A 26,123-nucleotide genomic window follows, 5' to 3' on the forward strand; every position below is an offset into this window, starting at 1 on the left:
CCCACCTCACACACCCCAAACCCTAGGGGAGCCTCAGCTCAACACGTAAACGCCGACCCAAACCATTTGGTATATGTTGCGATCCTATTTGCATGATTCAAATGAAAAATCTTTCTCAACGATTCCTCTTCGACTAACACGAGTTATACTAATAAGAGTAGACAAGTTATATTTATGTTTGTATATTTGTTCCTGCAGGAAAAACCGATTGTTGGTTCGATTTCAATCCCCTATTTTTAGAGAGACTCAAATCTTTTTTTCAGTTTGGGAATCAACCATAGTACATGAAACTTAGAGGTAGGTAAACTACAATTTATGAAATAGCGGAGGCACAATGATTACACTCACATCAAAAATAACAATGGCATGTCGCAAACTAAACCTAGCATGCCTTAGGGGATTGAAAGAAACAAGTGATACAGACATTACAAAGGGAACACACTCACATAAAAACTAACAATGGCATGTTGCAAACTAAACCTAGCATGCCTTACGAGATTGAAAAGAACAACTCATACAAGCATTCCACATTCAGATTGACTAACAAATGTTGGTCCTAATAATGCTCCCACATATTGAACTGAGTTGCGCCTTCCCCATAGTATCCTCCAGTTGACGGAGGCGGTGGTGGTGGCGGTGGCGGTGGAGAAGGAGGTCCGTCCTTCTTATGGTTCGTGCACTCGCAGTACGGATTATTGCATAGTGCCTCCTCTGCATCATTGCTGTTGTCGTCGTCCGACTTGTCCCTGTTACCACTTCCAGGGCCATACTCTAGGTCAAAGATGCGTCCCTGTAGATATGTGATGTACTGTTGATGGGGATAGATAGGAGGAGGGTCGACCCATCTAGTGAAGCCACAGTTATCTGGACAGCTTGAATCCTAAAAACCCATCTACCAATAAGTACTACTAGAAACTACATGCAAATCTAAAAAAGAAGAGAGTTCAAAGGCAATACAAATCCTCGTGGGCATCTGAAGAAACGACGGCCTCCACCGTCACAGTCGTTGTACATCTGCACAACGCAATCCAAACCGTAGCGGCATTTTGGCCAATCTTCAATGCGCTTATCGTATGATCTAAGAGGTCTCTCACGGGTGAAGTCACTCTTCCTCTCCAAAGGAAATTCCTCTATTGCTTCTTCAAAAGAATCAGGACCCAGAGAACCCTCCCACACAATCGGAGGTCCCTTCCTCACCCCCTTTCCTCTCCCTCCACCTAAACCCTTTCCACTCGAGGAACCTCCGCTCGACATTTGCTAAAACTAAACCAGAAAACAAGTTGTGTGGATGTGGAGCAAGACATGGAGCACTATATATAGAGATGAAGGCAGGTTCACCATGAATGCTACATGACAAAAAAACATATGTGCCTACTCATTTATTGAATCTGAAAAGGCTAGATGCTTCATCTGAAAAGCCTACAACCATGACTGGTCATTTCATCTGAAAAGGCTACACCTGTGTTTTGTCACTTCATCTAAATGCAGTACATCACTCTGATATTAATTCATTGCGTATACAGATACAACAGTAAACGAATCTAGGCTTTTCAGTGAGTTTTCAAATAGACTAGTACCCCTTTCAGTGACTGCAACAGTACTTGTAGCCCTTTCAGTGACTGCAACAACACAAGTAGTCTTTTCAGTGATATAAACAGTACCACTACAGTCTTCGGATAGTTAACGAAGTACATGGCATAAGACCATCTGAAATAAAATCATAGTGCATTACAACATAATAAAAAAATTCCAGGGAATAAGTTCATCTGAAATAAAAGCAGAGTGCATTACAACATAGTAAAAAAAGTCCAGGGCCACACGACATCGCTCGTGAATGAACCAAATACCTACTGAGTGCAACGAGGCCACTTTCCCTTCCTCTCGGCATCGGGATTCTCCTCCATCGCTGCCTTCGCTCGGCGCACACGCTCAATCTTCTTCTCCCTCTCCGCCCGGTACGCAGCAACACGCCTCCTTTCCTCCTCTTCCTTATGCTCCTTTTCTATAGCCTCCAGTCTGCGTCTCTGCTCAAACCTCTCCTTAACCTCTGCATCCCACTCCTTCAGGCCTTCTAGACGCTGCTTGTCCGACTCCTTGATCTCAGTGTCAATCCACTGCTCAAAGTCACACAGTGGTGGAACGGTCTGCAAGAAAAACAAATTGTTACAAAACAAATAAATAAGCAATACTTAATACCACAAGAAAATTAATTAACAAAATAAAAATTCCTCACAAACGATGCACGGCGTTGTTGCTTTGTAGGTTCCCATGCATAATTGGGACACATCCAGTACCTCTGCCTATATGTTTCCTCATCTTCAGAGATGTCTATCTTGCAAGGATCACCACAAAAGCACATTGGTCGAGGAACACCTTCAGGGAGAGGCTTTAGGTCGTAGGGATTTGCCCTCTGACGATCATAGCTACAATTGAAAGAATTTAGTCATATTAACAGAGAACCAAACCTAAACCTAGGGTTTTCTATTTGTTGCACAGATAATGAATAAACATTGGGATTACTTTGGAATACGAGCTTTACCACGCCTTGGCATCCTAACGTTACGAAAAAAATGCCTTGGTCATAACAAATTGAAATGTAATGACCAACACATTAATAAAATACATAGTAACCCTAATGACCAACAAATAACTAACCCTAATGACACCTACAATAAACAAATAACCCTAATGACCAAAATAACTAGAAACCAAACTAACCTAACATGTTCATCACATATAACAGTTAAACAACAATGCACTCAATCATCCTAAGCCATACATTTTGCAAATGCAAACACAAATATACCAAATCACCAAACAACCATGATTCCAAATGATTAGGGACAATGTAAGCACATCTACGCGGATAGAATGGAGGAGGGGAGGGACCATTACCTCGAGGAAGCTTCGGGAGACGAGATCCGGGCACCGGGGGTCGATTTTGGAGGTTAGAGTTTCGTGGGGGCCGTGGGGGATTTGGGAGCCGTGGGGGAATGGAGGAGGGGAGGGAAGAAGAAGAAGGGGCCTCGGCGTGGCCTAAAGGGTCCAGACCTCGGCGTTGAGTCGGTTCACGCCGAGGTCTGGAGGCTCGGCGTTAAGTGACCCAACGCCGAGTTTCTGGGCCACCGTTCTTTGTTGGGCCGCCTGGGCCGCGCTCCGGATGGGGCCAGAGCTCGGCGCTGAGTCCGACCGCGCCGATGTTGGGTACTAGGCGTCGGCTGACACGACGCCGACGTCTCGGACCCACGCGCCAACGTGTCGACGACGACCCCGGTCTCCCGTGACGTGGCAGTACCTCGGCGTGGAGTGACACGACGCCGAGCCTCATATCTCGGCGTCATGTGCTAAGACGCCTAAAAATGATCTATTTTTAGAAATTGTTTTGGCGTTGGTATTTTTCTAAAAATTGTTTTCAAAAGAGACCAAAATACGAAAATTTCACGCCGAGGGACAGCGGTTCGTCAAGGAGGTGTACGAGGCGCTGCGGTCGGGGCCGCAGTGGGAGGAGACGCTCCTCGTCGTCACCTATGACGAGCACGGCGGGTTCTACGACCACGTGCCCACGCCAGCCGGCGCCGGGGTCGTGCCCAGCCCCGACGGCATCGTCAGCGCCGCGCCCTTCTTCTTCGGCTTCGACCGCCTCGGCGTCCGCGTCCCGGCGCTCCTGGTGTCGCCCTGGATCGAGCCCGGGACGGTGCTGCACAGGCCGTCGGCGCCATACACGACGTCGGAGTTTGAGCACTCCTCCATCCCGGCCACCGTCAAGAAGCTCTTCAACCTCAGGAGCTTCCTCACCAAGCGCGACGCCTGGGCCGGCACCTTCGACTGCGTCCTCACGCGCGACACGCCGCGCACCGACTGCCCACGTACGTACTCCATCAGTAGCTAGCGTGTAGTGACATGCATGACTGATTGACTGACACTGATGATGTGCGTGCATGCATGCAGTCACCCTGCCTGAGCCAGTGAAGCGGCGGCGGACGGCGGCGGCGGAGCACGCCCCGCTGTCGGAGTTCCAGGAGGAGCTGGTGCAGCTCGCCGCGGTGCTCAACGGCGACCACACCAAGGACTCGTACCCGCACAAGCTCGTGGAGGGGATGACGGTGGCGGAGGCGGCCAGGTACTGCGTCGACGCCTTCAAGGCCTTCCGCGACGAGTGCGAAAAATGCAAGAAGCGCGGCGAGGACGGCTCCCACATCCCCACGGTGAAGCCGTCGTCGTCGGGGAAGGACAAGAGCAAGAGCAGCTTCGTTTCCAAGGCGCTGGCTTGCCTCCCCTGTGCCGTCCCTCATGACCTCTCTGATGACTGATGATGCGTGCGTCCAGGCATCAGAAATTTCCATTCAGAATCGGCTGGTGAGTAAGCGGTTCCTGTTGTTCTTGCAGTTGCAGGGGAATGGGGAAGGAGCAATGTACAGTACATAGCCTGATTGATAAGTTCGTGTGCTTCTGAATTATACAGTGTGATACCAAAGTTGTGTAGATTGAATGTGGTTATATGATTTGTATTCCCTTTCATTGATAAATATTCTAATGCATAATAGAAAGGGGGAGTAAATACAGAAACTTCAAAACTGAGTGGATACGAAAAGAGAAGCAGGGCAGTATTGTTCACCTAAACAATCATTCAGCCCACTTAAACACCATGTAAAAGCTACAAAGCGGTATGCCATTTCCGTTTAATCGATTGTATCCCGTCTAATTGGCTGTTTATCCTGTTTAATTGACCATTTAGCCTGAATAATGGATAAATGACAGGTGACCGACTCCTACTGTTTAGGAAAACGCTGAAGGCATGTGAACAGATGGTAGAATGACAAAATCTTGCAGCAGATCCTTTGCTTCACAAGATTGCATGAACATAGCAAAACAGAATTTGGAACAGCAAAGCATTGGGAATTCGAGTGAGTACAACAAGAAAACAGATGGATAAGTAGAAATTTACTGAAAACGATGGAGGTGGTTCAAGCTAGGATTACAATGTTACAAGTGATATTACAGAGGCGGTCAGCAACAATCCTCTTGAGTAGCATGCAGTACAAGGCATTTGCGAGTCTTTTTTTTGTTGTTGTTGGGGAGGGAGTGGTTTTCTAGTGTAAACAGATAATGCTACTTTGTTCAGCTGGGAAATGTCAAACAAGTTATCAAGAGGCTGAAAGTGGGATTGGTCTCACCGCACCCTCTATGCGACAGAATGCCGTCTTGATCCGCTCCTTGAGTGTAGCATTTTCACATTCAACATCGCCATTCCTCCCATCCAAGTGTGCCACATTTCCGTCTACAGATATGACAAATTTCCCATCCTCTGCAACTTTAACATTACCGAAAAGTGATACCATAAGAGCATACACCACCTTTTGAGCAACCTTTTCTGTCTCTTCTTTGGTCTTCGCTGCTTCTTCAACCGGGACAACTTTGGGACCTTCCCGACTGATGTTCAAGATCATAGCCACCACAGAATCAGACACCATGTCACTGATGGGATCGGATGACCACTGCAGTGTAACATAACTTTCTGAATCCAGGCGAACTGTCACTCTTTCATGCACGATCAATGCTGGAACATCAGATTCTTCTGTTGCTGACTCCACGCTCTCGTATATTTGCTTCAGTCTGTACCTAATGACTTCAAAAGAACCAGAGTAAGGGACTGCGATGCGCTGAGTGATGTTAGCTGTAGATAACTGTGTGAACACGCGGAGATCTTCAGGAGCCATAATCTGCAGCATGTTCGCTGTCGTATTTGGCTTATAAGTCATGGCTTATTAGCCAACGAACAATATTTTTCTCAAACACCAAACCAGCCAACGGTACTTTCAGCCATGGCTTATAAGCCAAACCAGCCCAAACGAACAGGGCTGATATGTGAATCCCTTCTTCACAAGTAAGCCACCAGAAGACTCCAACTTCTGGTACTTTTTCTGCCAGCCTGCCAATAGTCTTGGCCATTTTCTCACACGTGAAATACATCTCCACAGATCGACAATTCTTGGGAGACACAATTTTCGTATTTGTACCATCAAACTGAGCGATAAGTTTCTGTTTAAGCCTTGACATTTCATTTGCTTCGCCATGTACAAGAATAATATTGGGTGGTCGAAGCTCATCCAGAAAGTTGCTTGTCCGAGGGAAATCAGCATGAGCTGAAAAAGAGATGTAGTGGACCTGCATATGAAGAGGAGCAGTGAGCCCATTAGCTAGCGTCACTTCTCTTGGCTCATTGATAATGGTCTTTACAAGGGTCCCTTCCACAACATAACCTGGAATAACACACACATTCTTCTTAGTCCGTGCACCACTTATCGAAAAGCTGCCTAGAGAGACCACTCTGAAGACCCTATCCGCTCAACGATAACCATAAGTCCAAACCCAGCGACCCTATCCGCTCTGCTCCTCCCATCCACGCGTCCTGATGCTTGCTGCACCGTTTCCTCCCTATGTCGCCATGCCTATCCGTCCACCCCACTCCGTCTCGCCACCGCCTGTCCCCCGCAGCGCCATGGCCCATCATCCCCTGCGGCCTCCTCCACGCTGCCTCCTTCGCGCCACATTCCCCACCAGGCTCAGTCTGTCTTGCCCGCCTCCACCGCGCTGCCTACTCACCACGCCAGCCCGCTCTCCGCAACCGCCTCCACCGAGCTGGCAAGCCGCGGTCGCCTTCACCGAGCCGGCAAGCATCCACGACGGATGCTCCAGTAAGCACGCGACGGGGACGAGATTCGTGTGACGCCACGCCCACCGGCGAGTTGTCCATGCCGCCATCGACCTCTGCGCCAGCGTGCCTCCATTCGTCTAAGCAAAGCCCATGTAACAAGAGTATGTTTCAAGTCTATACACGTATTTCAAGTGTATGTTCCAAATGCTTCATCTCGTTTTCCAGACGTATGTTTGCAAGTGTTTCATCTGTATGTTGCATATGTTTTTCTACATATGAAGTGTTTTCAGGTGTTTTGCAGGTGTTTCATATGCATATTTCGAGTGTTTCATCTGTTTCATACGTATGTTGCAAGTGTTCTATCTGGATGTTTCAAAAGTAGATCTGATGTTGCAGCTAGTGTTTCAGATGCATGTTTCATGTGTTTCATCTGCCTTCATACATATGTTAGTTTTCCATCCGGACGTTTCAAAAGTAGATCGGACGTTGCATCTCTTTCTTCACCTTTCTACTGCCTCACCTTCGTCTCGGTGTCTCCTCCTCCTCCTCCCGACGCCGGTTGGGCATCCATCACCCCCTCCCTCTCTTCCGAATGCTTGCGTAGCCACCTGCTATAGTCATCTGCTGCAGCTGCTGGCCACGTGCATGCGCGTGAGAAGTGAAGGGGCGCGGGCAGGGACTCCACATGCGCAGTTGGGCGGCGCGGGATGCTGGTATGTGGGGGAACACAAAGTGCAGGAGCGGGCGTCTGTCTGGACGTCCGGACGCTAGCACCGCCGAATACTCAAACAGTTCCGAATTACAAGACATTTTAGTTTTCTAGATGCATATATATTTTAGTGTGCACTTAGACATACACTATGTCTAGATAGATAGTAACAACACTGTATTTAAAAAAATCGAAACGTCTTAGAATTTATAATGGAAAAAAAGAAAATATTGTCTGAAAAAAAATTGGACCGCAGTGACAGTAGCAGAAAATATTCATCTGAAAAATGGACCTCATAGTACTCAGGACCTCAGGTCATAGCTTATACAGCAGAAGAAAGAAAAGCGAGACCATATTCAACCTCTGGTCATTAAGGCTTCCTCGCTGATAATTACAATTACAACCTCTGGTCATAAAAATAAGATGCTTTTCCTTGGTGATAATTACTACCTCTGAAAAAAATACGATAATGATATGGCTCTGCCGTCCGTCCCATGACTTCTCGTTTGGAGATGGCTCATCCTCATCCACTAGCCTACGTCGCTCGCGTGACTTCCAGTCTGGGCGTCGTGGCTCATCCTCATCCACACGCCGGCGTTGCTCGCGCCGCTACCCCCCCCCCCCCCCCCCCCCCCCCCCCCCCCGCGTGCGCCCGTACTCACGCCTCCCGTCGCGGCTGCGCTCCATCCACCTGCCGCGGCAACTGCCGAGGTCCGTGCCGGCGACGAGCTCCACATCGGCAATCTCTGTGCACTCCATGGAATCGAGCTCTACACCAGTGTCGAGCTCCACAACGATGAGCTCCATTCGTCCAACCAGCAAGGTGACATTACGCTTGCGTTAAAAACGCATGTTGTTGGCGTATGTTTCAAGTGTTTCATATATCTTAGAGATATGTTGCAAGGGTTTCGTATGGATGTTGCAAAAGTAGATCGGGACGTTGCATATCTGCAATGGTTGTACACGTATGTTGCAAACGTTTGTTCCCAATGTTTCATTTGTTTTCCAGACGTATATTGCAAGTGTGGTTTTATGTGGATGTTGCATATGTTTTACACATATGTTGCAAGCGTTTTATCTGGATGTTGTGTATGTGTTACAATTGTTTTCAAGTGTTTTTACAAGTGTTTCAGACTCATGTTTTAAATGTTTCATCTGTCTTCAGACATATGTTGTGAGTGTTGTATCTAGATGTTTCAAAAGTAGATCGGGGGTTGCATCTCCCTCCTCGCTTTCTACTGTCTCGCCTTGGTGTCTCCTCCTCGCCTTCTGCTGCCTTGCATTCTTCTCAGACTACAGAGGGGGCGCAGCGAGGGCCGACGGACGGTATGCGCCAGGGGATTGCTATGCGGACGCGAGCACACACTTTCCCCTCCCGTTAAGCGGGCATGTAGCACTTCAGACCCCTTTATTTTTCTATTTTACAAGGGATGCTCAGATGGTCCTGTTGGTGGGCCACGACGCCAGCCCACAGTTCGATTGCCTAGGACTGGGAGATACGTCCAGACGCGCCGTGGGCGCCGGACGTCCGGGCGCTAGCGCCCCCGAAAAAAATAAGATGAAAAGAAGAGGTTGATTTTTTTTATATGTATTCTCGTCTGCATAAAAATTTACAGTACGAAACTTTATGGTATCCCCATCTGTTGCAAGCCAGCCTTGGTGATATACCCGAGGCCACATTTCTAACAACCAACAACCGCTTCAGAAGATTGATGAAACATGTCCAAACAGAACTTGGAACACCACACCGAAGTATTTCAAATTTGGGTATGAAAAGGAAACAGGACAGATAAGTCGAACTTTAATGAAAATGAGTTAGTTCATGTTACAATGTTACAACTGGCGTTTCAGTGCCAATCCCAGAGCAACGATCCTCTTGAGTAGCTTGCACTACAATACAATTGGGCATTCTTTTCGAAAAAGAACTGCTATCCTAGTCCAGACAGATAATCTTACTTTGAAAAACTGGGAAATGACAAGCAAGTTTAAACATTGCCCTCCGATCAAGAGGCTGAAAGTGGGATTGGTCTCACGGCGCTCTGTATGCGACGGAATGCAGTCTTGATCCGTTCCTTCAGTGTAGCATTTTCACATTCAACATCGCCACTCATCGCATCCAAGTGCGCCACATTTCCATCTACAGATATGACAAATTTCCCTTCCTCTGCAACTTTAACATCACCAAAAAGTGACGCCATAAGAGCATATACCACCTTTTGAGCAACCTTTTCCGTCTCTTCTTTGGTCTTCACTGCTTCTTCAACCGGAACAACTTTTGGACCTTCACGATCAATGTTCAAGATCATAGCCACCACAGAATCAGACACCATGTCACTGATGGGATCAGATGACCACTGCAGTGTAACATAACTTTCTGAATCTAGACGAACTGTCACTCTTTCATGCACAATCAATGCTGGAACATCAGATTCTTCTGTTGCTGACTCCACGCTCTCATATATTTGCTTCAGTCTGTACTTTATGACTTCAAAAGAACCAGAATAAGGGACTGCAATGCGCTGAGTGATGTTAGCTGTTGATAACTGTGTGAAGACACGGAGATCTTCAGGCACCATAATCTGATATGTGAATCCCTTCTTGACAAGTAAGCCACCGGAAGACTCTCCACCTTCTGGTACTTTTTCTGCCAGCCTACCAATAGTCTTGGCCATTTTCTCACAAGTGAAATACATCTCTACTGATTGGCAATTCTTGGGAGACACAATTTTTGTATTTGTACCATCAAACTGAGTAATAAGTTTCTGTTTAAGCCTTGACATTTCATTTGCTTCTCCATGCACAAGAATAATATTTGGTGGCCGAAGTTCGTCCAAAAAATTGCTTGTCTGAGGGAAATCTGCGTGAGCTGAAAAAGAGATATAGTGGACCGACATATGAAGAGGAGCAGCGAGCCCATTAGCTAGTGTCACTTCTCTTGGCTCGTTAATAATGGTCTTTGCAAGGGTTCCCTCCACAACATAACCTGGAAAAACACAGGCATTCTTCTTATCTGTGCACCACTTATCAAAAAGCTGCCTAGAGAGACCACTCTGAAGACCACCTGGACTAGCCATCACCACTGAAGGACCCACATCATGTAAATTATCAATGCTATTCAAGGACTCGATGTGCTTGAAATGGAAGGGATTGGATTGTGCAAACTGGTTCCGTATCCTTTCATTCATGGAGTTTATGTATGTCTGGTAGACAGCCATGCACCTCTTGGCAAGAGGGGAAGCGTAATAGATAGGAATCTTATGGAGCTCTGGGTGTTTGGACCAATACTCATCGAGGATAAGTAACAGTTCTTGTGCTCTGCCAAGTGCAAATGCCGGGATAAGAACACGACCCCCCTGTGAAACAGTATTGTGAATGACCTCAGTAAAGCGCTTCTCACGAACAATCCGGGGTTGATGTTGCTGTACACCATAGGTCGACTCAATAATGCAAATGTCTGGGGAGAACTGTGGGAGCTCAGCAGCTCGTAGGTGGCGGTCTTCTTCACGGGAGTAGTCACCAGTGTAAAGAATGCGCACGCCAGCAATATCCACCATGAACATGGCGGCACCAAGTACATGGCCAGCAGTGTAGCACCAGAAGCGTATCCCGTTAACTTCCAATGTCTGGTGGAAATCTATAACCTGAACAAGACGACTTTCAGATTAATAAAAATGTGCATTCCTGAAGAAAAAAAACTTTCAAACATGATGAGCAGAATTCTGCATTTTCTTTAAAGAAGAAAAACAGATGATGCTTAGGGGAGGAAATTAGCAGGTATTGTATGTTTCACTGATTAGCACATCATAAGCATTACATGTTATAAGGATCGTTTGCTATCTAAAATCAATATGCCAAACACCAGTATCGAATATGCGTGTATTTAAGCAACACTCTGTTTCCTGCAGTGCAAAGCCAAACAAGCTAAAAGGTACAGCAATAGGATGAAACATACCTCAATTTTATCCATGGAGCGCGCAATGTCATTCTCATCATACAGCATATCCTCCACGGACACTTTGCTGACTTTGACATAATCCGAGAGCAGCAGCTTGTAAATAGCCTTTGTGGCGTGGGTCATAAACACCCGGCCCTTGAACGTAGTCTGCAGAGATTAACCGGCAAATTTCAGCACCAAATAGCACCACAACGACAACCACGCAGCACGAATAGCGCAGGCATTACCTTCTCCAGGAAGTACGGCAGCGAGGCGGCATGGTCCAAGTGAAAGCTGTAATTTTTATTAATCCCGCGAATTAGGCATGCGTAGAGGCGGGGGGGGGGGGGGGGGGGGGGGGGGGGGGGGGGGGGGGGGGTCGGATCGAAAGAGAAAGAAGCTTACTGGGTGATGAGGAGGACGTCTATGGTGGATGGATCGATCTCGTCGAAGTAGGGCAGCGCCGCCATGCCAGAGTACGCCGGGTGGATGCCGCAGTCGAACTAGCCGCATCACAAAGAGGAGCATTCATCAGCTGCAGTAGTGGCGAATCGAAAAAAAAGTAGGGTTTGCAAGGGGAGTGGGGGAGAATGATGACTGAGGTGCTTACGAGGACGGTGCGGCCCTTGAAGGTCATGTGGACGCAGGAACGGCCGACCTCGCTGCCGGCGCCCAGCGGCGTGATGACCATCTGGTCTCCCTCCCGTCCGCTGGAGGCCGGGCGCTTCCCAGCTGGTGGCGCGCCGCTCGGCGCCGCGGCGGAGGACGCCATCTTTTCCCCCCTTCCTGAATCAGCGAGGGGGTTAGGGTTCTGTTCGTGGTGCGGCGTAGCGGCGGCCGGCGGGCTCGTAGACTACCACCTCCCTGGGCCCTGGCCCGACCAGCCAGCCCAGCCCGATTTTGTTTTTTTTTTCTTTTCTGGGGTTTCACATTCACAGTTATGGCTGATAAGCCATGGTCGAAAGTCCCGTTGGCTGATTCGTTGTTTGGGAAAAATACTAAGTACGGCTTATAAGTCAAGCGAATAGGGCGCTGACAATACAACTCAGACCACATCCAGCTAAAAACACATAAAAAAATGTTCATCTAACAAACTTCGACCGTTAAAAATGTACGAATACAATATTCATAAAATGACCGAGAAGGAAAAAAGGCGACGGAATGGATCGAACTGCACTGATATTTTCTTTCAATCTGAAATGTAATGTTTCAAACAAAGCAAACAAACAGGAAGTAAGTTGATTTTGATGTATGAACTGTCATGTTTTATTGATAGAAGTATTACAAAACAAATGTGAATGATTTATACCATTTAAAACGGGGCAAGTAGAAAGTTGTAGATTTTGTCGCGATATGAAAATCTCACATGAATTTTATCTCCATCCAAGCTTACCTAAAAGTTGTGATTTATCTTCATCCAAGCTTATCTGAAAAAGTTGTGAATTTTTTTAAAGTGTTGTGCAGAAATAATAAATTCCATCGATTCAAACGATGCTAGTTCAATTCCACGACTGAATATGCGAAATTTAAATTTCGCCAATTCAGATGGTGGTAGTGGCATATTCCACCTTTTTTATTTGGATATTTTCCTTTTGAAAAAAGTAATTAATAGTATAAACATAAAATAAAAATATGGTTTTCTATCTATTAGCTAGTGGCTGATTTGGTTTTCTGGTGACAAAGAATGATCTGTGAAAGCGGCTAATAATAGTTCGTTGGGGTTTGAATAAGGTAGCGACTACGGTCCTGTTCGTTTCGCTGAAATTTGGCTTATGCTGATACTTATGCTAAAATATTATGAGAGAAAAATAATGTTCGTTCGCTGAAAAGTACTACTGCAGAACAGGGCCTACATTTGGCTGGTTTGGATTGGTTATGGTTTTTTATTTTGTTTTCTCTATCCTTTTTGCTGCCTTATTAAAATCTATTTGTTTTCCTTTCTCAAGTTTGAGGTTTTCTTCGAAATGGCCCTAGTATTTTTCTCATTAAGATAGATCATTTTAATAAAAAGTCATCACTTTTTTTTTCTTTTGAGGAAGTTGGATTATTTTTCTCGTTAAGTTCAAACTTCAAGCACCCGGCATCACACGGGCTCCATGAGTCAAAGTCCGAGCCTATCCGTACATTATATGGGCCGTTCGGTTGGGTTGGCCCAATAGCTTGTATTGCTTTCTGGGGTACGCTCACGGGATGCAAAACAGGTCTCTAAACCTGGCTCTACAGACACGTAGATTTTAAGCGTTTCTAGGAGCCGTACTCGCACTCGCCGGATGCATTGCCCAGCTAATGATATTATTATTAGTGTAGGATTAGTATATATCATATCAAGTACAATTAATGTATTTTAAAGAAGGTTAAGACAATAGGAATTTTAAGAGTATATCTGTACGAAATAAAAACTACACTCACAACCTTGTATTGTGTTTTTTTTCTCATGTAAAACAGCATCTCTTTTTAGCCAGACTACGAGACACAGGCAACCAACACATGAAGCTCAGTCTCGCCATAACATTTTGGCTTGACTGGTTAACTGAGTCACGCCAAAGTGAATGGCGTGACACGGAGGCCAGTCACGCCATCATTGGCGTGGCTATATTTGCCTCCGTTAGCTTGCATAGCTTTTTGTTGGCGATTTATTTTTTTGTTTTGTCGATCAAAAATGAAGAATTACGTATCTCTATTTTTTTTTCCAAAATTTATAAGTAGGTGTTACAAAATAACCATGACACATTTTTTTATTTGGTATCATACTTCCTTAAGTTTTGAAATTGAAGATCTTCATGTATTGCTATATTTAAAACTTAAGTTAAGTTGTTTAGCCTTAGAATGGAATCCGAAAATGTTATCTAAATTCATGGTTCGAAAAGTAGTTTTTTTGTTTTTAAAAAAAAGGTAGTTTTTTTTGTAATGGAATTCATTAGCACACGTGTTTAGGTGAAATCCAAAGTTTGTTAACAAAGCACATGCACCCGACGCTAGTTAGTACGGCCAATGCATATGGCATGACTGTAGTGGCTGAGTCGCATTTGGCGCGACTAAAAATGACTGTACTAGTTTTTAAAAATCCAAAGCTTGTTACATGCTATTTTTAAATTCTTATTGGTTTTATTTGGCTAGAATAATAATAATAATAACTCCCAGCAGTAGGAAGAGGCAACCAACATAGAGGCTGTTCGGCTGGTCTGAAAAAAAAAAAGTAAAAATACTGTTTTGACTGGAAGTCACTGTTCATATGAACAGTGACCGCATGAGTGGGCTGGCCAGCCGAACACCCTCATAGGCTGAGCAGAGCAGGAGCAGTGTGCAAAGAAGAGAGACAAGCATGCATGCACAGTGCGCAGAGAGCAGACTGTACATGCTGCCGCTGGGTTGAACAAGGAAGACAGATCCTCCTGCCTGGTGCTACCTCCACCCCCTCCTGCACGCGGATCCGCCGCTGGAAGAAGCTACTGCAGCTATGGTGAGGTTCAGTAGGGGCGCGCGCGGAGCACGAAGTCTGCGAGATGCTACTAGCAGGACGGCCGCCATGCACGTACCATGGAATCTTGGCCTCTTGCCTGATGCATGCATCCATGAGCAATTCAGCATACGTACAAATGCATGGCAATGGCATGCAGAAGAGTCAGTCAGTCGATCCTCCCTAGATGGGCATCCATGCGTTAAACAAGCAGTCGGATCGAGACCCCGGCCGGCCGGTGCTCCTCCTTTCCAGCAGCACCTTGCATGGGTCTTCTTCTTCTTCTTGGGATCCAGCACAGAGACGGCCGGCCGGAGACCAGAGCACCATGGCCACGACCCGGTCGACGATGCGCATGGTGCGCGCTTGCATTGCATACCGCCTGCAGCGAGTGGTGGCTGCTCCAAAGCGAACCGCGCGCATGGCGGCTCGCGGTCGATCGTGGGGAATCCGATCATCACAGATCAGATTTATCAGATGCTATTGCTATGCATGCATGCCTGGATCATCGATCGCCGCGCCGTCCGCGCGCTGCAAAGGCAAAGCGAAGCGAAGCAAAAGCCAACTCGATCGGCCGGCCGGCCGGGGCAATGCAAACCACCACTGTCCATCGTCGTCCACCTGGCGCCCGGCGGCTTCGTTCGATCGTCTACCTAGAGGCGCGGGGCACGGCTGTGTGTGGCCTACCTACTGATGGATGCATGGTCGACGTGGTCCCGGGCCATGGCGATAGAGTAGAGCAGAGATCATGGTGACGAGGGCGCGTTCGATCGGGTGAGAGGATCCCCATGCGCGGCTGGCCGGCCGGCTTTGATGCGTGCGTGCGCCTTCATCATGCGTGTCGTGGGCGTTCGTGCGTGTGCAGCCACAGCCCACAGCCAGCGGCGACAGCGTGCACTGCCATCATTGCGCCTCCTGTGCCGGCCGGAGAGACAGCCAGCCACCAGCGACCGAGCATAGGCGGCCGGGGAGCCAGTTAAGATTCCCGAGCATTATTATGTCGGACGCAGAGGGAGGAGAGGCTGGCTGCCGCTGCAGCCGGCGGGCCCCGGCGGCGTCCATTGGGCGCCGCGCCCGGCCGATGTGTACAGCTCTGCTAGCCTACGCGGCGTGCCGGCTGGAGATTGGCCGGCCGCCGGCCGGTCCCGTCGCCCACATGCCTGTCCGTACGCCGCATGCCCTGCCTGCCTGCGTCACGTCACCTGGTGTCCTGCTCCTGCTGGCAGCTGCCTTTTTCCTTCCATCAGGGCATCAATATGCAAATATATGCATGCTCGCTCCGCCGCGCTAGCGCACTACTGTACACTACTCCCTGCTCCCAGCGCAACCCAACTATAGAATGTAAGGATGGAATTTCCATTTTGGCCCCGTTCGCTTGGCTGAACAAATAAACCAAAACAAAACACTGTTCCAATTTATTTGTTGTGAGAGAAAAATATTGTTCCGGCTAAAAAAATAAGCTGAAAAAACGGATTATAAGAGAAGCGAACATGGCCAAACTTTTAGTTGCAGCGTTTATACGTCCACATTCATGGCAACAGGTAATTCTGCCTCTAGTTTCTTTAACTTTATGATCTTGCCCCTGCGATTTTAAAACGAAGGGAGATTTCACCTCTATTCTATGATACCAAAATAAAGGAAAATTTTACCTCTATTATGTGAAGTCTTCTTATCTTTGTTCATTTTTTAACAAAAGGACAAGTTTACGCATGTGATTTTGCCTCTATTTTATTTTACTCTTTGTGTTTTTATCCCTATTTTTAGGTTAACGCTTTGCCAAATTTGATATGGATTAGACAATTCAATCAATGCAAAACTTGACAAATTTTAGACAAAAGCCGACAACATTTTAACTAAAAATCCATATAAACACAAATTAATATCACACAAGTAGCATTGGCCCATTCAACATAAAAATAACATTTTTATCACACCTAGCATTAGTGTCAACATACCAGGTCACATTAGTAGTTGAACTTGGGAATTGTGAACCCCTTGGTAGCACACCACATATTCTTGCCATAAAGCTATGCATGTCAACACCCTTTGCTGGTAAAGTTCTACCCTGCCACCACGACTTTGGATCATCATCTAGCAAGCTAAAAAATTAAAGGACCAAACTCTAACAACTACTTTTTTAACTCCCTGTGATTTGGCCTACAAATCACATCGGCGAATTACAGAGGTTAATAAGCATCTAGAGACTGCTGCTATTTCACGCTAATAAAGCACCCATCACAAAGATTGAAGTACCTGGCCCCTTCCATGGTTAGTGCCTCGTATTTTTCCATGCCCGCCGACCGCGAGGGACCGACTGCTTGCTTGCCTACTACGCTCGGCCGGCCACCACCCGCCCGCCAAATGCACCCGGCCGCCTGCCCCGCCTCCCACGCGCGGCCGGCTATCGGCCCTTGGGCCATTTGCCCGCTCACCTCCCATGCCCAGCCTCTGTACCCCGCTGCCGCCGCCGCCTCCAAATCATGCTAGGGTTTCATGGTTTAGGAAGGAGCAAGAATGACTGGACATAAGTTTTTTAAAAAAGAATGATTGAACGTGTGAGTCACTACTACAATCCACTTGTTTCCCTAGAGTTCCAATTCCTAGGGAAACGGCCAAAAACCGTAGGGAAACCATTTCCCTAGGGTGTTTCATAGGGAACGTTTCCTAGGGCATGTTTTGATGGGAAACAGGTTAGTGCCCGTAGGGGCACTTTGTTTCCCTAGGAAACACGTTTGTAGGGAAATCTACTGACACCACCATGATCCATCCTACCTATAAAGTTGCTTTCTCTAGGACTTTAAATAATCCATAGGGAACTAATCCTACATGAAAAGTTGCTATCCCTAGGAACAGGATCTGAAGGGAAATTTTATTGCATGACGAATTGTAATTTGTATGCATATTTGTATTTGAATTTAAATACAAAATTCAAATTCTACCACATGGACATGATCTAATGAGCATCGATTACGTGCATTCATTAACACATACATTGCAGTATCACAATAAAATTATGATGATCACTAATACATTACAGCTACTAGGCCTCAAAACAATCAAACACTAGATCCAAAAGGAGTTATTGTCCAATCCATGGATTTTATGGCAACAAAACATAACTGCATGTTGTCCAAGCCATGTTTTAGCAACAAAAGAATGGAAATTCATCCTACGGTGGAGAGTAGGTACCACCACCACTTATAGTTGCTGTATTTTCATGGCCACGTGTGGTAGAACCGCCCGAAATAACGCTTACGGGGATGCTCGTCTCCCACCAGACACTAAGCACCCTGAAAGCAAGCTACAGCGGGCGGTATCCATCGGGCACACCCCAAGGGAGAACCTGAAAGATCCACATTTTTTCCAAGGATCCAATAATGAGAATGAATTACAATACTTGTCCATTTCATACATCAGAGTTTCTTAAAATTACATTATTACAATACCAAATGTCAGAGTGCGGAATGATAAACAGCGGAATTTAAAAAAAACGTCTAGCGATAAAAACGAGGATCCGTCTGAGCCCACCAGAAGAATCCTCCACACAACGGTACTTGTCAAGCATCACCTGCAACAGGGGTAAATAAACCCTGAGTACACAATGTACTCGCAAGACTTATCCGACTAGTGGGAATAATTTCCCAACTCCAAGGGATATGAGAAGCTTTATGGTTTGCTGGTTTTCTTTTAGCAGAAAGCAATACTAATAGTGAGTCCTTATTTATGTTATTATTATCAGCCGTATTAAGTTATTATCTAGCCAGTCTATATAAGCACTTGTTCTACTTTCAAGTAAGAGTTGAGCAATCAGTTCCATTTCTTCTCCTTTCAAAATTCAATTCTTACTACGATGCTAGAGTTAAGACAAGTCGTACCGACTCAGCAGCGATTCGTGAACCAATGTGCCCAACTGGGTGCCCCAAAAATACACGCCCTGCTTGTACCCCAGGCACAAGCAGGACTGACCCATCACCCTCCTATCCTAGGTGTCCAGGTCCTCGTCCAAACTTGGACTCCAAGCCCCCACTCCTGAGTTCCGGACTCAGTGCGGTGCAAGGACCTCCACCGTCCCCGCCTCCAATCAGTCGGTCCAGAAAGAGCCGGATCCACGACAAGAGAGCAACAAGTCTTTCATGTGTCCATACCCTAGTATGCGCTCGGGACAATAGATCTATGACTTGCCTAGCGTCCATTATAATGATCGGTCCTTAACTGATACAAACAGGGAAAAAGTGTAACCGACGTATGCCTTGTTGGCCGCAGGACACAACCCCTTACACCCACCAGTACCCCAAACCATATCCATACCCGGTCACCATTTCCTTTTCCACCATTTTATCATGAGTGATCATATTTATCACCTAATCGCGAGTAACGATAGGTTACTCACGCTACCGGTATCCTAAGCATAGCAACTACTCGACCTATACTAGTAGGACTACTAAGCTAGTGCTACCAACCATGGTGATATGTTATCTATTGCTACCAATAACAAGTATGAAGTATGGCATACATTATTATAACAACTACTGGTATTCTTACTCCTAATGCTGATTTATGCAATATATATGATAAAGCAAGGATAATAGCTACTCTATTTATCATCCTACTCTAGGGCTACCAAATTTACAGCAAGTACATAATAATCTAGTGAGCCTACTGTAAAATTTTCATAACCATATCTATCACCAATCTACCACAAAAATTCCTACAATTTTTAATCCACATAATATTAAGCTCTCTAGTTTGAATTTATGACCCCACCATTGTCATAGCTAACTATAATCTAATTGTACTAACAAGTAGATGGTATTTTTGTGAACCTAACAAAATTGGTCTCACTATTTATGGACAACTACACAATTTACTACAACTTATCAAAGTTCAGCTAGAAATTATATTGAATAAACGTTGGTAATGCACTGGAGAATTGAAAAACGATTTCACCACGCGACCCGCGAGAGACGACTCGGCCCACCCCGCCTTCCCGACCGTGCACACATGCAGCAACCGGCGTGGCCCACTCGGCGTCGTGAGACGCGGCCCAACACAGGCTTCCTCCCCGGCGGTGGACCTCTCCCTGCGACGGCGGACGCATTCCCATGAGCCAAAACACAAACAGCGTGAACCAGCTCACGGATAGGCAACAGAGACTCACCCCGAGTCTACCGGTCATGGTGGATTGACCGGTGATTGCCCGAGTGAACCTGGCCACACGCACACGACAGACCTTGCGACGACAGCGATGGCACGACTACAGCAACATCGTTGGGCAGGCTGTAGCAGGGCGAACTGGGGCGCGCACGTGGTAGAGTGAAGCAGGGCGAAGGTTCAGTGCCAAGGAAATGGACAGCGGTGGATGTGGGTTAGGGGAATTGCACGGCGCTGCTGCAGGTCTTAAAATGACCAACGGCGATGGAACCATCAAATTTAGGCTTGGCAACGGCCGGCAGTAGCAGTGGACACTTTTGGCGTGTGGCTAAGTATTCACTCCATCCCTAGGCGCACACAATCTCACTGCTTTAGCCGATGCAACATGTTGTCTCGGCGTGGCCCGACGACAGAGGAACAGGGGAAAGTAGGCACGTTGGCTCGGCGCTGTCGCCGTAGAGGCTGGCAGGTTAGGGGAGACAGTGGAGTAGTGTGGCAGCGGACACAGACGCGCTGGCAAAGTAGGCAGCCATCCCACACGCGTGCAGCCATGGCAGGTCAACGGGAGCAGTGCCGCGCGGTTCGATGGACGACGCGCAGCGCGACCGGGGTGCCATGCGACGTGATGGTGAGGCAGGGCAGACAAGTCCACCGGCGTGGTGCGCGTACATGTGCGGGGTGCGTGGTACCATGTAGCAGCGACAGCGTGAGCTATAGCATGGGACCCGGTGGCAAGTCCGGCCCGAGCGTGGGCAGGGTGCCGACAGCAGCGATGGTGCGAGCTGCGCGTGGTGGCAGGCGACCGTGTCCAGCAGCGCAAGGGCCACGCATGTGGGCGTGCATGCACAGGCGCATCGGTGAGGACATGGCCAACGCGGCAGCGTGCATAGGGCGGGCCAGCAACGGTGCTCGGCCAAGCAGAGGTGGTGACCACGGCCAGCACTGGCTCCGTTCACATTATGTGACATGCACGCTTTTTAAAGATGTTGAAAAATCCTACCTGATGATCCCGTAGCTAAAACAGATTTTCTATCATCAAGAGGGTACATAGGGCTATCGAACTAAGCCAAAACATCATGCCACTTCTTAACCCGATCGTTCTACAAAAATTGCCAAACATGGCTTCGTCGACCCATTTACAGACTTACGTGAAATGACTAAACCTCGAACGGTTTCGCATCGAATTCCATTTCAGAGCTATTTGATATACTAGCTAGCGAACTTCATCCTCGACCGCACGTATTTCATCATCGCCTATGAAGTTTAGGCTACCAACTTTACTATGTTCCGCTGATATGTTCCGTAGCATTTCTGTTCGATAAAAATTCACTTAGAACCCTAAACGATACAAAGAGACATGAAATGTAACATTTGTTTCTTGTTTCAAATGAACGTTTCACATTCTGAATATCGATGTATACCCTATATTACACGCATTTACACACAAGTTGATGCTCAGCAGGGTTTAGCAAAAAGTGTACAACGTAACACCGAGAGTGTTACAAATCTACCCCCCTAAAACAAAATCTCGACCCGAGATTTCAGGTGCCTAGTGTGAGAAGGAGATAGAAAATACATTTCGGTGCAGCAACTAACTATCGGAACCACATAGGAGGTGGGGGTAATGCTTCAATAGGTAACTCTCTTGCTCCCACGTGGCCTCATCCTCTGAATGGTTTTGCCATTGCACTTTGTAGAACTTTACCACCCTGTTCCACGTCACTCTTTCTTTCTCATCTAGGATTTTTATAGGGTGCTCAACATAAGTCAAATCTGGCCGAAGTGGAAGCCTTTCAATTTCCACAGCTTCATCTGGAACCTGCAAACATTTCTTCAACTGTGATATATGGAACACATTGTGTATCGCAGATAACATATCGAGAATCTGTAGACGGTACGCAACTAGGCTACACTGCTTCAAGACTTTGTAAGGACCCACGTATCGGGGAGCTAGCTTGCCATGGATACCAAACCGATGCACCCCTCTCATAGGAGACACCTTGAGGTACACATAATCCCCAACTTCAAACTCCAAAGGCCTTCTGCGCTTGTCTACATAGGCTTTCTATCAGTTCTGAGCTGCCTTCAAATGACTCTGAATAAGGACGACTAGCTCACGAGCCTCCTTGATGAATTCTAGCCCAAAGTATCCACGGTCTCTCACTTTAACCCAATTGAGTGGTGTCCTACACTTTCTTCCATATAGAGCCTCAAATGGTGCCATGCAGATGCTTTCTTGGTAGCTATTATTGTAAGAAAATTCAGCTAACTTCAGGCATCCATCCCACTTTTTAGGAAAAGAAATGGCACAAGCTCTCAACATGTCTTCGAGCACTTGATTGACCATTTTGGTTTGGGCATCGGTCTAGGGGTGATAAGCTAAACTACGAAGGAGACTAGTTCCAAGCCACTTATGGAGTTGCTCCCAGAAGTGAGAGACAAAAAATGATCCCCTATCAGAGATGATAGTGAGGGGAACTCCGTGTAGAGTAACAATCTAGTCCAAGTATAACTCGACATACTGTCTGGCAGAATACTTAGAATTCACTAGAAGGAAATGAGCGGACTTGGTGAGGCGATCCACAATGACCTAGATAGAGTTATAGGCCTTGGTCGTGCAGGGTAAACCTACAATAAAATCCATGGAAATATCTTCCCACTTCCAAATAGGAATGGGCAAGGGCTACAAATATCCTGGGGTGCGCATATGATCTGCTTTAACCCTACCACAAATGTCGCACTCCACGACATACCGAGTGATGTCCTGCTTCATGTTGGATCACCAGTACAAGTGGCGTAGATTATGATACATCTTGTTGCTGCCAGGATGAATAGATAGCTTTGAATGGTGAACTTCATTCAAAATCTTTCTTCTCAGCTCCTCACTGAATGGAACCACCAGCCTATCCTTGTATCTTACTACACCATGCTCATCAACACTAAAGTGAGGGCCACACCCTTCTGCAATCAATTTTTTGATGTGGGGAATTTCTTCGAGGTCTTCCTTTTGCTCCTGAAAAATCTTCTCCAGCAATTTTGAGGTCAATGCAATGTGAGCCAACACCTCTGCGTGGTTGCGAGACAAAGGTGTTTCCTTAACCTGGTGTGACTTTTGGCTCAACGCATCAGCCACTACATTGGCCTTTCCTGGGTGATAATGGACTTCCAAGTTGTAATCCTTTATCAATTCTAACCATCTCCTTTGCCTCATATTTAGCTCCGACTGAGTGAAAATATACTTGAGTCTCTTGTGATCTGTAAAGATATGCACTTTGTTGTCCAACAGATAGTGCCTTAAAATCTTCAAAGCATGGACCATAGCAGCCAGGTCTAAGTCATGGGTGGGGTAATACACCTCATGCTTTTCCAGTTGGCGCGAAGCATAAGCTACGGACACGGATGCGCTAGCAAAGTAGGCAGTCGTTCCACGCGCGTGCAGCCGAGTCGGGCCAACAGGAGAAGTGCCACGTGGTTCGATGGACGGCGCGCAGCATGACTGGGGTGCCGTGCGACGCGATGGCGAGGCAGGGTAGCTAGGTCCACCGGCACGGTGCGCGTACGTGCGTAGGGTGCATGGTACCGTGTAGCAGCGATGGCGTGAGATCTAGCACGGGACCCGGTGGCAAGTCCGGCCCGAGCATGGGCATGGCGCGGGCAGCAGTGGATGTGCGAGCTGCGTGCCAGCGCGTGGTGGCAGGCGGCCATGGCCATCAACGCAAGGGCCACGCGCGCGGGCATGCTTGCATAGGCGCGGCGGTGAGGACGCGGCCGGCATGGCAGCGCGTGCAAGGTGGGCCAGCAACGGTGCCCGGCCGAGCAGAGGCGGTGACCGTGGCCAGCGCTGCCTCCGTTCACATTATGTGACATGCACGCTTGTTCAAGCTATTGAAAAATCCTACCCGATGATCCCGTAGCTAAACCGTCTCTTCTATCCTCAAGAGGGTACATAGGGCTATTGAATTAAGCCAAAACATCATGCCACTTCTTAACCCAATCGTTCTACAAAAATTATCGAACATGACTTTGTCGACCCATTTACAGACTTACGCGAAATGACTAAACCTCGAACGGTTTCGCGTCGAATTCCATTTCTGAGCTATTTGATATACTAGCTAGCGAACTTCGTCCTCGACCGCATGTATTTCATCACCGCCTATGAATTTCGGGCTACCAACTTTACTACGTTCCGCCGATACGTTCCGTAGCATTTCTGTTCGATAAAAATTCACTTAGAACCCTAAATGATACAAAGAGACATGAAATGTAACATTTGTTTCTTGTTTCAAATGAACGTTTCATGTTCCGAATATCGATGTATACCCTATATTATACGCATTTACACACAAGTTGATGCTCATGCAAGGTTTAGCAAAAACTGTACAACGTAACACCGAGAGTGTTACACCACGGAATCTTCCCAAAGCAATTCTACTCAATGTTTCATCAGGAGTTTCTATTCCAACGGAAGAGCCACCGGTACAAGCCTATTCAGTTAAACAAGGAAAACAATTAAATAAGTAGAAGTGTGAGGAAAAATTATAACAAGTTTGAATGTATATTGCACTAAAAGGTAATACCAAAGTTCTAGGTCCTGTACATGTGATGTACAACTGATATTACTAAGCCAAACATAGGCTAGTTATGCAGCTGACATTACTAAGCCAAACATAATAAACTAGTTGAAATGTACTACTTGTGTGAATGACATTACAGCTGACACTACTAAGCCATATCTGATTAGCAAAAACACAATGTTCTATAGGAGAAATAATGCACATACCAAGCAGCTGAAACTCTACAGGACTACTAGATAGAAACCTCAAGTCCCAGTGCACATACAAAGATAAAAAAAATAAGTACGCTAATCATCAAACTTACATTGTTGGGAGAGGGATTTGAAGATGGTGGATCGGCATATACAGGAGGCGCGGGTGGGGGAGGCAGAGGAGGAGGAACTAACGTTGCAGGCATACCAGTGTGCTGAACAACACTCTGCATTTCAACAATCCAATCCAATGTATACTAATTAAAAAGTTGTTCATGGGCACTACGAAGATGAATAAGGATGCACGTGAGATGTCGCCTCCATAAACTTTTGGATGTTCTCATTGTCAGCATGCACCATTCTACCCTATTCCAACATATTTTGGGCTTATTCCTTGGCCACGCGACTATCATGAGCTTCCTTCCTTGATCGTTCCTCTTCCTCTTGGCGTTGACGTCTAGCAGCCACTGCACAGGCACGACTTCTCCTTAAGTCAGGGAGGACTTCTTTGTCATTGATCATTCCATTAAATGTGGACCATTTTCTATGTGGGCGACCACAAGAGCATTCATAAAGAGCTCTAGCATCCACTAGAGAATGTAACCAATCAAAATCTGGTCCATTTAACTCAATGGCCTCTGCTTTGTATTTATCCTGTACCATATAAATTAATGTGTGGATAGTTGCTAAAGGATTAAGAAGGATCAGTAGAAAAGTGGATTTTTTGCTTCAAATAAAAAAAATTGTATACATGGCATCCACTGGAGGATCAACCTGTTATGTATGTATGTATGATGTGAACAAAATATTAACAGCAACCAAACAAAACATTAACTGCAGTATTAGGATCTTCATCTCGCACTTACCAAGCATGTAGTTGCTTCTTCAGTGTTTAGTGAAGTAATATCTTCAGGATTTGAACCTCTATGTGTATGGACCCATGCCTCGATATCAGATATTGGTCTTCCTAATTTCTTTGACTATAACAATAAGAATCTAAATTTAATAGTGTTGCTGTAAAAAAGTACCAATAGAACTTTAGTAATTGGACACTAACCAATTTTTGCCTTATTGCTGCAATAGAGTTAGATCCTCCCTTGTGAGGTTTAAATTTGTGGCTGTAGCGATTTGCCTGGTCTAGAAAAGCATTTGTATTTCGCACCCATTCCAAGGAATGACAATCATTGTCATTCCAGCCTTCATACATCCAACTACGGTCTTCTACTGACATGGCTCATGTTGGGATAGTAAACTGAAATAATAGGTTTATAAATTATTGCCCGCGTGATGAAGTGCAAATATGTACTAAAACTACCAAGCAAAGAAGTCTATGCAAAACACATACCGTTTACTAGTAACAAAAACAGAGAGATACTCCAAGTCCAAACGAACACTAAGAAAAGATCTAGATTACATCAGAGGATTTACAGTAGTCTCTGAACTCAATAGTCA

At 46.4% G+C, this 26,123-nt stretch overlaps 2 protein-coding genes and 1 pseudogene across 2 annotated transcripts; 1 reads left to right on the plus strand and 2 right to left on the minus strand.

The window, feature by feature from the left end:
• The first annotated feature begins 3,160 nt into the window (after positions 1–3,160).
• Positions 3,161–4,310, plus strand: LOC136515116 (non-specific phospholipase C3-like). The gene is made up of 3 exons (XM_066508809.1): positions 3,161–3,199; positions 3,422–3,866; positions 3,949–4,310. Exons 1-3 carry the CDS (start codon positions 3,161–3,163, stop codon positions 4,308–4,310), a joined length of 846 nt encoding a protein of 281 aa, XP_066364906.1.
• A 632-nt stretch (positions 4,311–4,942) lies between these two features.
• On the minus strand, positions 4,943–12,106 carry LOC136518758 (cleavage and polyadenylation specificity factor subunit 3-I-like). The gene is made up of 6 exons (XM_066512449.1): positions 11,909–12,106; positions 11,704–11,801; positions 11,547–11,592; positions 11,317–11,466; positions 9,398–11,005; positions 4,943–5,684 (listed from the first exon to the last, which is right to left on the minus strand). The coding sequence occupies exons 1-6, from the start codon at positions 12,068–12,070 to the stop codon at positions 5,145–5,147; spliced, it is 2,604 nt and encodes an 867-aa protein (XP_066368546.1). The 5' UTR covers positions 12,071–12,106; the 3' UTR covers positions 4,943–5,144.
• A 12,931-nt stretch (positions 12,107–25,037) lies between these two features.
• The window catches only part of LOC136515117 (uncharacterized), a 17,575-nt pseudogene continuing 16,489 nt past the window's right edge, over positions 25,038–26,123 (minus strand).

Source organism: Miscanthus floridulus, chromosome 17 (assembly GCF_019320115.1).
Source record: "Miscanthus floridulus cultivar M001 chromosome 17, ASM1932011v1, whole genome shotgun sequence".
Taxonomy (NCBI): domain Eukaryota; kingdom Viridiplantae; phylum Streptophyta; class Magnoliopsida; order Poales; family Poaceae; genus Miscanthus; species Miscanthus floridulus.

Bases quoted from the DNA above. Each gene is read 5' to 3' on its own strand.
- LOC136518758 (XM_066512449.1), bottom strand. From the start codon at position 12,070: ATGGCGTCCTCCGCCGCGGCGCCGAGCGGCGCGCCACCAGCTGGGAAG. The intron at 11,593-11,703 runs GTAAGCTTCTTT...TAAAAATTACAG, and splicing joins GACGTCCTCCTCATCACCCA to CTTTCACTTGGACCATGCCG. The intron at 11,006-11,316 runs GTATGTTTCATC...CGTCTTGTTCAG, and splicing joins GCTCCATGGATAAAATTGAG to GTTATAGATTTCCACCAGAC.
- LOC136515116 (XM_066508809.1), top strand. From the start codon at position 3,161: ATGGGGCCAGAGCTCGGCGCTGAGTCCGACCGCGCCGAT. The intron at 3,200-3,421 runs GTTGGGTACTAG...TTTTCAAAAGAG, and splicing joins CTGAGTCCGACCGCGCCGAT to ACCAAAATACGAAAATTTCA. The intron at 3,867-3,948 runs GTACGTACTCCA...GCATGCATGCAG, and splicing joins GCCGCGCACCGACTGCCCAC to TCACCCTGCCTGAGCCAGTG.